Source organism: Vulpes lagopus, chromosome 8 (assembly GCF_018345385.1).
Source record: "Vulpes lagopus strain Blue_001 chromosome 8, ASM1834538v1, whole genome shotgun sequence".
In the NCBI taxonomy this organism is placed as follows: Eukaryota; Metazoa; Chordata; class Mammalia; order Carnivora; family Canidae; genus Vulpes; species Vulpes lagopus.
Window position 1 is genome coordinate 85,628,785 of NC_054831.1, and position 12,654 is coordinate 85,641,438.

The 12,654-nt window shown below is 40.1% G+C and overlaps 1 protein-coding gene across 4 annotated transcripts; it reads left to right on the forward strand.

Annotated features, from left to right (window-relative positions):
- Nucleotides 1–180: 180 nt before the first annotated feature.
- Nucleotides 181–12,251, forward strand: LOC121497934 (protocadherin beta-15-like). Of its 4 annotated transcripts, none has more exons than XM_041767757.1 (3): nucleotides 181–3,959; nucleotides 5,482–5,515; nucleotides 9,051–9,130. In XM_041767757.1, exon 1 carries the CDS (start codon nucleotides 1,567–1,569, stop codon nucleotides 3,952–3,954), a length of 2,388 nt encoding a protein of 795 aa, XP_041623691.1. In that variant the 5' UTR covers nucleotides 181–1,566; the 3' UTR covers nucleotides 3,955–3,959; nucleotides 5,482–5,515; nucleotides 9,051–9,130. The 4 variants fall into 4 exon arrangements, with proteins under 4 accessions (XP_041623691.1, XP_041623692.1, XP_041623690.1 ...); XM_041767758.1 differs by lacking the exon at nucleotides 9,051–9,130 and adding an exon at nucleotides 6,782–8,171; XM_041767756.1 differs by lacking the exon at nucleotides 5,482–5,515 and having other exon boundaries at nucleotides 9,051–12,251.
- The last annotated feature ends 403 nt before the right edge of the window (nucleotides 12,252–12,654 follow it).

Here is a 12,654-nt window from a genome sequence, read left to right on the forward strand (position 1 = left end):
ACACCCTGGCTGAAGGTGCGCTAAACCACTGAGCCACCGGATTGCCCTACACACTTCATTTTTAAATACTGAAGTTTTTTAGTTTTTTATTACCCACCTTGACTTTATGCATAACCCTTATTGTGTTCAAGTGGAATCAATTGGCATGTACCCACTTTCCACCACCCCTAGTTCATTTCCCAGAGTTAAGAGATGTACCTTATTTGTAGGATCTTTATAGCCTGGTCGCTATGTTCTGGTTTTTGTTTTTTAGAATCTATTCCATTGCATAGGGGATGCCAGAGTATTTTGCCATTTAATGAAAAATATTTAGATCATTCTGAAGTATTGCAAATTACTTTTCTAAAGAGTGTAGAAAATGGCTATTTGGGAACATGGTGTCTTGTTTATCCAGCTCATATAATGAACTTGGATCTTCTTAAGAAAAGAATCCATCTACCAGAATTTTAAAATTAATTGTGCTTTATTGATTGAGCTATTAAACAAATAGTTGTTGAGCATCTACTGTATGTTCCAGATGTTGGACATGTGGACATTAATAGAACAAAGATCTCAATCCCAAGAATGACACAGAAAAGAAGAAATTAGGGCAGCCCCGGTGGCCCAGTGGTTTAGTGCTGCCTTCAGCCCAGGATTGAGTCCCACGTCGGGCTCCCTGCTTCTCCCTGTACCTGTGTCTCTGCCTGTCTCTGTGTGTGTCTGTCATGAACAAATAAATAAAATATTTTTAAAAAGAAAAAAGTAAGTATGTACATGTATGCCATATCAGATAAATGCTAAGGAGGAAAAGTAGGGTTAGAGATATAGAAAGTGCCTTCATATGCATTTTACCATTGTTTGGAAGTTTTACAAAATCATAATTCCCTGACCTTATGTGGAAGTGATATCATAAACTAGGATTTAACTGGTAGCTTTTTCTTTGTTGTGATTCAACCAACGGGAACCATCATTCTATCACATACACTGCCTAGAATTTGAAAGAAAATCTAGAGGAATTCATCTTTCTTGCTGAGAGAATTTTAAGAAATCACTTAAGTATATACTGTTGTTTTTACAACATGATTTATTACTATTGTTTTCTTACACTTCTCAACTTTTGGAGCACTTCACCCAGTCTACAGTTTGTATAAAGTAGAGATTATATTTGGGTTGTTTAGTGATCTATTTCAGAACTTAATATGTAAATAACAATAACACTTCTTTGAGTGAAAGAATGAATAATTATAATTACATGGTTTTCTGATAATATTACCTCCTTCAAACCCTTTCCAAACTCCCAATTGCTGGCTGGATCAGAGAAAAGACAATTGTACCGATTCTTTTGGAAGACAACGCATGGTGGCGCTGCAGGCTAAGGCTTAAAAAAAAAAAAAAAAAGCAGCCCGGGAACTGCTGCGAACTCTACTTCCCATCTATAGCCGGAAACAAAAGCTTGTATGCAGAGTTCAGGACCAGTACGTCACGATACTCATCAGCATTTCCGGATAGTTACCAACCGAGAGATCCTTCACTGTTCCTAAGGTAGAGGTGAGCCCTGTTTTTGGAAAGGCGTTTGTGGAAGTAAAGATGGAGGCCGGAGGGGAGTGCTTTCCTAAACAAAGGCAAGTCCTGATTCTCTTTCTCCTGTTGGGAGAGGCTCTGGCAGGCTGGGAATCCCGTCGCTATTCCGTGATGGAGGAAACGGAGAGTGGCTCATTTGTGGCCAACCTGGCCAAGGACCTGGGACTGGGAGTAGGGGAGCTGGCAGCGCGGGGAGCCCGGGTGGTCTCTGAGGATAACGAACCCGGCTTGCAGCTTGATCTGCAGACCGGGGAGTTGGTATTAAGTGAGAAACTGGATCGGGAGGAGATGTGCGGCTCTACAGATCCATGTGTAATGCATTTCCAAGTGTTACTGAAAAACCCATTGGGAGTATTTCGGGGTGAGCTACTGGTGAGAGATATAAATGATCATTCTCCTGAATTTCCTGAAAGAGAAATGACTCTGAAAATCGTGGAGACAAGCCCTCCTGGGACTGTGTTTGCTTTGAAAAAAGCCCAGGACTTGGACGTGGGCAACAACAACATCCAAAATTACAGCATCAGTCCCAACTCTCATTTCCGTGTTTCTACCCGCACCAGAGGGGATGGTAGGAAATACCCAGAACTGGTACTAGTCAAAGAGCTGGATCGGGAGGAGCAGGCTGAGCTCAAATTAACTCTCACAGCGCTGGATGGAGGCTCTCCGCCCCGGTCTGGTGCTGCTCAGGTTCGCATCTTGGTCCTGGACGTCAATGACAATGCCCCTAAGTTTGTACAGACACTCTACCAGGTTCAAGTTCCAGAGAACAGCCCTGTGGGCATGCTAGTTGTCAAGGTCTCTGCTAGAGATTTAGACACTGGGACAAATGGGGAGATATCCTACTCCTATTTTTATAGTTCTCAGGAGATAAGTACAACTTTTGAGCTAAACAACTTTTCAGGAGAAGTTCGACTGATTAAAAAACTAGATTTTGAGACAATATCTTCATATGAGCTGGAAATAGAGGCATCTGATGGTGGAGGGCTTTCTGGAAGATGCTCTGTCTCCATTGAGGTGGTGGATGTTAACGATAACTTCCCAGAACTAACTATTTCATCACTCACGAGCCCCATTCCTGAAAATTCTCCAGAAACAGAGGTGGCCCTGTTTAGAGTTCGAGATCGAGACTCGGGGGACAACGGAAAGATGACTTGCTGCATCCAGGATGATCTACCTTTCCTCCTGAAACCATCAGAAGAGAATTTCTATACCTTGGTAACAAATGGGGCGCTGGACAGAGAGAGCCAGGCGGAGTACAACATCACCATCACCGTCAGTGACTTGGGGACCCCCAGGCTGCAAACCCAGCACACCATCACCGTGACGGTCTCCGACGTCAACGACAACGCCCCCGCCTTCAGCCAGACCACCTACACCCTGCGCGTCCGCGAGAACAACAGCCCCGCCCTGCACATCGGCACCGTGAGCGCCACCGACAGGGACGCGGGCGCCAACGCCCAGGTCACCTACTCGCTGCTGCCGCCCCGGGACCCGCAGCTGCCGCTCGCCTCGCTGGTGTCCATCAACGCGGACAACGGGCAGCTGTTCGCGCTCAGGTCCCTGGATTACGAGGCGCTGCAGGCCTTCGAGGTCCGCGTGGGCGCGGCCGACCGCGGCTCGCCCGCGCTGAGCAGCCAGGCGCTGGTGCGCGTGCTGGTGCTGGACGACAACGACAACGCGCCCTTCGTGCTGTACCCGCTGCAGAACGGCTCTGCGCCCTGCACCGAGCTGGTGCCGCGGGCGGCCGAGGCGGGCTACCTGGTGACCAAGGTGGTGGCGGTGGACGGCGACTCGGGCCAGAACGCCTGGCTGTCGTTCCAGCTGCTCAAGGCCACGGAGCCCGGGCTGTTCGGCGTGTGGGCGCACAACGGCGAGGTGCGCACGGCCCGGCTGCTGAGCGAGCGCGACGCCGTCAGGCACAGGCTGCTGGTGCTGGTCAAGGACAATGGCGAGCCGCCGCTGTCGGCCAGCGTCACGCTGCACGTGCTGCTGGTGGACGGCTTCTCGCAGCCCTACCTGCCGCTGCCGGACGTGGCGGCGGCCGAGGCCCGGGCCGACCCGCTCACCGTCTACCTGGTCATCGCCTTGGCGTCCGTGTCGTCGCTCTTCCTGTGCTCGGCGCTGGCGTTCGTGGCGGTGCGGCTGTGCAGGAGGAGCGGGGCGGCGTCGGGGGGTGGCTGCGCGGTGCCCGAGGGCCACTTCCCGGGCCACCTGGTGGACGTCAGCGGCGCGGGGACCCTGTCCCAGAGCTACCAGTACGAGGTGTGTCTGACGGGAGGCTCAGGGACCAGCGAGTTCAAGTTCTTGAAGCCGATTTTCCCCAATATTGTAAGCCAGGATCTTGGGAGGAAGTCAGAGGGAAATCCAACCTTCCAATCCAACTTTCCGGAATAGTTTAGGTATTTGAAACTTATTCTTTTCCTTTTCCATTAGTTTTGTCTCCTTGGCCTTTCTGTTGCTTTTTAAAATCCAGTAGTAATTTTAATTGTACTTTCCCCCTGTTTATACGTAGTAAATTTACTCTTAACGGTAACACTAAGAATGTCTGATTTCTGGAGTTGGTTCAATTGGTTAAGCCTCTGACTCTTGATCTCATCAGAGGTCTTGGTCTCAAGGTCATGAGTTCAAAGCCCATTTTGGGCTCCATGATGGAGTTTACTTAAAAAGGGGAATGATTCCTTTCTACACACTTCATTTAAAAAAAAAATATTTTGTTTATTTATTCATGAGACACACACACACACACACACACACAGAGTGAGAGAGAGAGAGAGAGAGGCAGAGACACAGGCAGAGGCAGAAGCAGGCTCCATGCAGGGAGCCTGATGTGGGACTCAATCCAGGGTCTCCAGGATTACACCTTGGGCTGAAGGTGGCGCTAAACCACTGAGCCACCCGGGCTGCCCTACACACTTCATTTTTAAATTACTGGAAGTCTTTTTAGGTTTTGTTATTAACCCACCTATGACTTTTGCATAACCCCTTTTGTGTTTCGAGTGGAATCAATTTGTATTTACCCATGTCCACTTTTTCCAAGCTCTTTTTGGATTTTTGTTTTATAAATAGGCAGCAACTGTACATTTTTATGCTATTTATTTTAAAAAGTCACACTTGTAAGCATTAGATTTTTGCTCTGAAATACATATGTCACATCATGAAAATATATCTATCATCCATTCTTTCATTAATGTTGAAAAACATAGGGGTTCTTACTTACATGTAACTTAAATTATGATTCTGATAAGAGTCCTAGACAGATTTACTCATACCCAGATTACATTAAAGGTGTTCCTCTATACTTTAACAGCTTTAGTGCCAGGAAAAGCATTGCTTGCAATTATGTACTGTGATTGCAGAGTAATTCTTAAGTGACTTCCAAGTTCTAGGCCTAGAGGATCTTTTGATGGCACAACATGCCAATATCTAGTTGCCTTTGGATGATGACATTGTACTTGTTGTTAGGGGATTTTAAAGAAAATAATTACATGATTAATATTAGTTAATCAAAGAAAACTTACTTAAAAATATATTGGTGAGGGTGTTGAATGATTTGAAGAAATAATCAGCTCTGTTTTCAGGACTCCTCTATCTCCAGGAGCCTCTTAATTTTGCAGATGCTATAAAATGGTGTGGTAGGCAGAATAATGGACCCCTAAAGATATCTGGATCCTAATTCCTGGAACCTGTTAAATATTAAGCTATATTGTAAAGAGGAATTAAGGTTCAGATGGAATTAAGGTTGCTAATTAGTCAACCTGAAAATAAGGAGAATATCCCAGATGTTCTGTGTTGGCCTGATTCATCAGGTGAAAGTCCTTCAGGGCAGATATGAATTTTCCCTAAGATGAATTTTCCCTTTGGGCAGAGGCTTCAGCTTATGCCCCAGAGTTTCAGCCAGTCCTTTAATTGCCTGTCTTACAGATACTGGACTTGCCTAGCCAGCTCCCACAATTGGGTAAGTTATTTCCTTGCAACAAATCTCTCAAATCTGCTGGTTCTGTTTCTCTGTTTGAACCCTGAACAATAAAGGTTTTGGTACCTGGAACAAATAATTAAAATCATAGAAGTTGTTTGGAACTAGAAGGTAGGCAGAGGGTGGAAGAATTTTGAAAAGCATGATAGAAAAATCCTAGATTTTTTTGGACAGACTGATGCTAGAAATATGGATGTTAACAACTCTGCTGTCAAAGTCTCAGAATGAAGTAAGGAGCATCGTGGAGAATATATATGTTGCTATATGGAATACCTAAATCGTGGTGTCTGGGTGGCTCAGTAGTGTCCAACTCTTGATTTTGGCTCAGGTCATGATCTCAGGGTCCTGAGATCAAGCCCCACATCTGGCTCCATGCTAAGCTAGGAACCTGCTTAAGACTCTCTCCCTACCCCCCCCCTCCCCTCACTCTCCAGCACTGGTGTTCCATCTCTCTCTCTCTCTCTCTAGAGAAAAAAAAGAATACCCAAATAATTATGAAGAGATGGTAGAAATATGGATGTTAAAGTCACTAATGGTAAGAGATCAGAAAGAAATGAGGTGCAGCCCGGTTTCTTCTTGCTGCTTATAATAAAATGTGAGAGGAATAAGATAGATGGTGGGAAGAACTGTTAAGCTTTTAAAAGGGACTAGAACTGGGTAATGTGCTAAATTTTTAGCCTTTTCAGGCTTTTCTCACGAGGCTCAAATTAGGAAAGTATGCTCTAGAGCAAGAGCCAAGGGGTCACAGGACAATCTTTTGCTAGCACCTTGAAAGGATTAAAAGGTAAGAGTATTTAGTTAGATAGCAGGTTCTTTAAAGAGATTAGGCATGCAATTCATGGAGATCCCAGCCATCCCAGCAGAAGTCAGAAATAGAGATGAAATTATACTGGCAAGAACTGTGAAGTAGCCTATTATCTGGGAGAAAGAATCCCTGTGACAGACACAAGGGACTCAAACAGTTCTTGAGAATGTTTTGCCATTAGAAGTATTACCAGCTTGAATGATATAAGAGAAACCTATTGTACTGCACAATTCTATGAGAAAGCAATAATTGAAAAAACTCCTTAGGCCAAAAAACATAGTACCCTCTATGAGAAAGAAAGGAAGGCTCAAAACAGACCCTGGATCTCAGAGGGTGGAGGTCCAAACCAAGGCCTTAAGAGGAGATAGAGTTTTCCTGGATGGATTTCTGTGTTTTGGGGGGCATCTGACTATTTCTACTTTCTATTTTTTGTTTTTGAACAGGAATGGCTATTAGTTGCTGTCCTGTGCCTGTCCCATCATGATACAGTTTGGAGAACAGATAATTTGTTTAGTTTCACTGGTCTACAGATGGAGAGGAATTATGCCCAGGATGTATAGTACCTATGGTCCCACCCATACCTGATTTAGATGATGCAGATGGTGAAATTTTGAGTTTTGGAGTTGATGAAATTTAGATGAAATTATGGACTGAGTTGATACTGTAATGAGATGAGATCTTTGGGGATTTTGAATATATTTTTTATGTTGTTTGGATGTGAATCTTTGGGAGCCACAGGGTGGACTGTGGTAAAGAGAATAAGGGCCCCATGAAGTATCTGTGTCCTGAGATCTGGAACTCTATCATTTGTTATGTATCAAAGAAGAATTCAAGTTGCTGATAGAAATAAAGTTGACAGCAAACCTTAAGATAGATTACCCTAGATTATCCAGGTGAGTCCAACATAATCATAAGAACCCTTAATAAGAGGTGATAGTGGGAAGCAGAAGAGTCAGTGTCATAGTGATGTTTTACAAAAGACTCCACCAGCCTTTACTGACTTTGAAGATGGAAGGGAGCCTCCAGTATAGGAATGCAGGCAGGCACTAGAAGCTAGAAAAGGCAAAAATATGTTCTCCTTTAGAGCCTCCAGAAAGGAACACAGCCCTACCTTAAATGTAGCGCAGTAAGACTCATTTTAGACTTCTGACCCCTAGAACCATAAAGTAATAAATTTGTGTTTTTAAGCCACAAAGTTTGTGGCAATTTGTTATATCAATGATAAGAAACAAATACAAATAGCTACTAAAAAAGCCATTCTGAACCCATTCGTCTTTGCCTTCCCCTACTCTAGGCCAAAATATTCTTGTTTCCATAATCTCTTACAGGTAGGAATGTCCTAGTACTCAGCTATTTATTGCTAGTGATTTAAAAGGACAATTGGGGCATTGTGCTTAATGGAAATTTTTTCTTTCCATTTTTCTTTTTTTTAATTGAAATATAGTTGATACACAATGTTGCATTAGTTTTAGGTGCGCAACATAGTGTTTTAATGACTCTATACATTATGTTTTACTCATCACAAGTATAGCTACCATCTCTCACCTCACAGTGCTATTACAAAACCATTGACCATATTCCCTATGCTGTACCTTTCATTCCCCCAAATCATACATTCCATAACTGGAAGCCCATATCTCCCACTCTTCTTCACCCATTCTTCCCATCCCTCCTACCCCTCCCCTCTGGCAAACACCAGTTTATTATCTGTGTTTAAGGATCTGTTTTTGTTTCAGGGTTTTGTTTGTTTGTTTGTTCAGGGTTGTTTCTTTTTTTTTTAGATGCTACTTGTAAGTGAAATCATATGGTATTTGTCTGACTTATTTCACTTACCTTAATACCCTTAGGTCCATCCATGTTGTTGCAAATGGTGAGATCTCATTCTTTTTTATGGCTGAATAAAATTCCATTATATATATATATATATATATATATATATATATATATATATATATTACACACACACACACACACACACACACACACATCTTTATTCATTCATCTATTGATGGACTTTTAGTTTGCTTCCATACCTTGGCTATTGTAAATAATGCTGCAATAAATATAGAGGTCATATATCTTTTCAGATTAGTATTTTTAGGAGGGTTTTTTTTGTAAACAACCAATGTGTAGTTATTAGATTATATAGTATTTCTTTTTTAAAGATTTTATTTATTTACTTGAGAGAAAGGGAGAGAGAGTGAGCATGTGCACAAGTAGGGAGGAGGCAGAGGGAGAGGGAGAAGCAGACTCTGTGCTGATCGTGGAGCCCCACACAGGGCTGGATCCCAGGACCCTGACATCATGACCTGAGCTGAAGTCAGATGCTTACCTGATAGAGCCACCCAGGCGCCTCTGTATGATATTTCTGTTTTTAATTTTTTGAGGAAGCACCATACTGTTTTCCACAGTGGTTGCCCCAATTTACATTCCTACCAATAGTGCAGGAGAGTTCCTTTTTCTTCACATCCTTGCCAACATTTGCCATTTCTTGTCTTTTTGATACCAACCATTCTGAGAGGCATAAAATGTTATCTCATTGTGGTTTTGGTTTGCATTTCCATGATGATTGGTAATGTCAAGCCTCTTTTCATGTGTGTGTTGGACATCTATATGTCTTCTTAGAAAAAATACCTTTGAAGTCCTCTGCCCATTTTTAAATTGAATTATTTGTTTTTTGGTGTTGTATGGTTTGTTTTTTTTTTTTGAGAGTGTGAGCAAGTTCAAGAACCTGAACCAGGGGGCAATCTCACAACCTGAGATCAAGCCGAAACCAAGAGTCGGAAGCTTAACTGACTGGGCCATCCAGGTGCCCCGAGTTGTGTAAGTTCTTTATGTATTTTGTATATTAACCCTTTAGTGGATATATCATTTACAAAAAATTTCTCCTATTTAGTAGGTTGCTTTTTTGTTTTGTTGATGGTTTCCTTCAGGGTGCAGAAGACTTTGATTTGAGTATAATTAAGGCAAATATTTTTCAAAGGGGTGGTGTGAAGTGACATGTTCCTCAGGTTTTTTGCCCATTTTTCTTTTTCATAACTAGCATGGGTTTTGGGGAATAAGCCTCAAGCTGAAGCAGCCAACTTGTGATCATAAGATGAATACTCTGATCTACTGTGGCTAATTTTGTATCTTTATTCAGTCATTTTGCAATTTGGCTAATACAAACATACACAAGTAACTGAATCTTCAAAGGAATATTCCTGGCTAGGAGTAACCCAAAAGTAACCTGCAGGAGTGGTGTCCTGACAAAATGACTATGATGTTTATGAAGTCATCTAGAACTGGTTTCTGTCTCAGACAGGGAAGTAGCAGGGTCAAAATTCTGCATAGTAAAATAAACTGCCCAAATATTTGTCCTGAAAGTCTTTTTTTTTTTTTTGTCCTGAAAGTCTTAATAACCATATCATCAATCTACATGTCCTGGTAAAATATGCCTGGCAGAATGATTAGAAATTCCTAACACCTTCTCAATATGCACAGATGTGTGTTTTGTAACAGGTTCAGAGACCCTCAGGTGTTAGTATCCATTATTGCTTTCCTGTATTACTTCACAAATATTTTATTGGTAAAGTGTACAATTTAAAGTCATCTCTAAAGGATGAATATTTATGTCTTCCTTGGATTGATCTGTCATGCCTTGAAAAGAGCATTACTTCCAATTTATCACCACAGCCATGAAAAAGCAATAACTGTCTTTCATGATACATGAACGGTAATGCCTCAAGCAATTTTAGAACTCCACAGCTGCACCCATAGTGTTTGTGTATCTGTGCATGTTTGTTTATGTGTGCATTTGAAGGTGTGTGGGAGGGAGTAGCTTTAGTAGATGGTGGAGATATGCTGCATGCACAGATATATACCAGAATAACTTTGTTTTTCCACATTATAAAGATATTTTTCTTTAATGCATAAGCATATATAATAAACTTGGCATTAATAACATATTCTAGAAGAGATCATATTTGCAAACTAAAGGAGTTTTTTTTTTGTAAATTTAACTATGCCAGCATTATCAGATCTAGATGTTTGCTAGCCCTCTTGTCCATGAAGGAGCATCCCAGGAGAAGGAACTTTACTGTAGGTATGCTCATTTTTTTCCCCCAGTGAAATCAGGAAACAATAAAGTTGACATCAGAATGTGATAGGGTGAGGGATTAGGGTGGGATTAGGGTGAGACCAAGTTTTGCAAGCATAGTGTTAGATCCCTTCTTTATTTAATATTTGGATATTTTGTTCACAATGGATTTTCTATTAAGTTTGATTTTTTTAGAATATTTCATTAAATAGTATCTATCTTTAATACTAAGTTTTGAAAAGACCCATTAATTATGCTTCTGAGGCACTTGCTTAACTATAGTCCTGGTCCTATTGGTTGTTTCCAACTTGCAAGTTCAAGTGGCCATTGCAGTACTAGTGATGTGATCACAATTGGAATCTGAGCGCTGAAATCTCAATCAAGTCCCTCTCCATTCTACATAAAGAACTTACACAACTTGGGGCACCTGGATTAGCAGAAGAATACAAAGATATCCAAGGATATCCAATAAACTGGAGTCTTGCAGACTGGAAACAGAAGAGCATTTCTATGGCTATGATTAACGAAGCAAATTGTTTATGTTTTTCTTCCAGGTGGCATACAGCTGTGTGAAAAATATGGTATCTATTGGTAGATCAAATTTGCTAGTAATGTTGTTGAGAATTTTGTGTTTATATTCATGAAGGATATTGATCTATGTATTTTTTCATGTTATGCTCTTAACAGGTTTAGTTTCAGGATTATACTGGTCTCATAAAATGATTTGGCAATTGTTTTCTCCTTTCTTTTATGAAAGAGTTTGTGTAAGATATTTATTATTTCTTCTTTATGTATTTGATAGAATTTACCACAGAAGGCATCTGTGGCTAACATTTTCTTTGTGGAAAAATTTTGAATTGCAAAAAATTGTTTAAATAGATATGCTACAATGCCATTTTCCTGTTTCTTTTTGTGTCAGTTCATAACAGGTTTTTAAAAAACAATTTGTCCATTTTATCTACAATGTTAAATTTATTGACATGAAGTTATTGATAATATTCCTTTATCATCTTTTCAATTTATTTGGGATCTGTAGTAATGCCCCTTTCATTCTGGATATTGGTAAAATACATTTTGTCTCCTTTTTGTCTATCAGTATTGCTTTATCAGTATCAATTTTATTAATCTTTATTAAAAAGTTTTTTTCTTTGTCATTTTCCTATTTTTGTTTTCTGTTTCATTGATTTCCACTCTTACATTTTTATTTATTTTTCTATACTACTTTGGATTTAGTTTTCTCTTCTTTTTCCAGTTTCTCTGAAGTTTTGTATCATTGTTGCTAAAACTTTTTAAATATAGATTAAAATATATAACCTAAAGCTATACATTTCCTTCTCTATGTTATTCTAGTTGCATTTCATGAATTTTGATACATGGTGATCTTTTTGCCATTCAATTTAAATTTATCTATGATATCCCTTTTGATTTTTGATTTGACCTGTTGGCTAACTGGAAGCATGTTGCTTCATTCCCAAATATCCAGATGCAACATTTTTCATATTCAAATTAACTCTTTTGGTCTGGGAACATATGCTGTATAGTTTCAATCCTTTGAAATTTATTGGGTTTTGTTGTTATCCCATATATGAATTATCTTGATGAATTTCTCATGTGTACTTGAAATAAATATGTGTGTAGTATTCTATAAATAAATAAACCAAGTTGCTTGATAATGTTGCTCACATTTTCTTTATTCTTACCACTGCGTCCTACTTGTTCTATCAATTACTGAGATAAAATGTTAAACTCTTAAATTATGATTGTGAATTTATCTATTTCTCCCTTCAAGTGTGGCACTTTTTAAAACTTCATGTATTTTGAAGCTCTGTTATTATATTTGCACATTGGTAGAGTTATTTTATCTTCTGGATGAATTGACACTAAGTATTATGAACCATCCCTTTTAGTCTCCAGTAATACTGTAAATCTTATAATAATAAAATCACCCCATATTTCTTATGCTTGGGATTCATATGATATCTTTTTTCCCCTTTTACTTTCTCATCTTGTCTGTATATTTTAAATACATCTTATGTAAACTAGAGAGTTGGATCTTGCTTTTTTATCCAGTATTGTCATTTCTGCCTCTTGAAGAGTTCATTCCATTTATATTTTATATAATTGTTTATATGATTGTGTCCATTGCAAAATTTTTAAAGATTATATTTTTTTAAAAACTTTATTTATTTGAGAGAGAGTGAGAGCCAGAAAGATAACAGAGGGGAGGGAGAGGGAGAA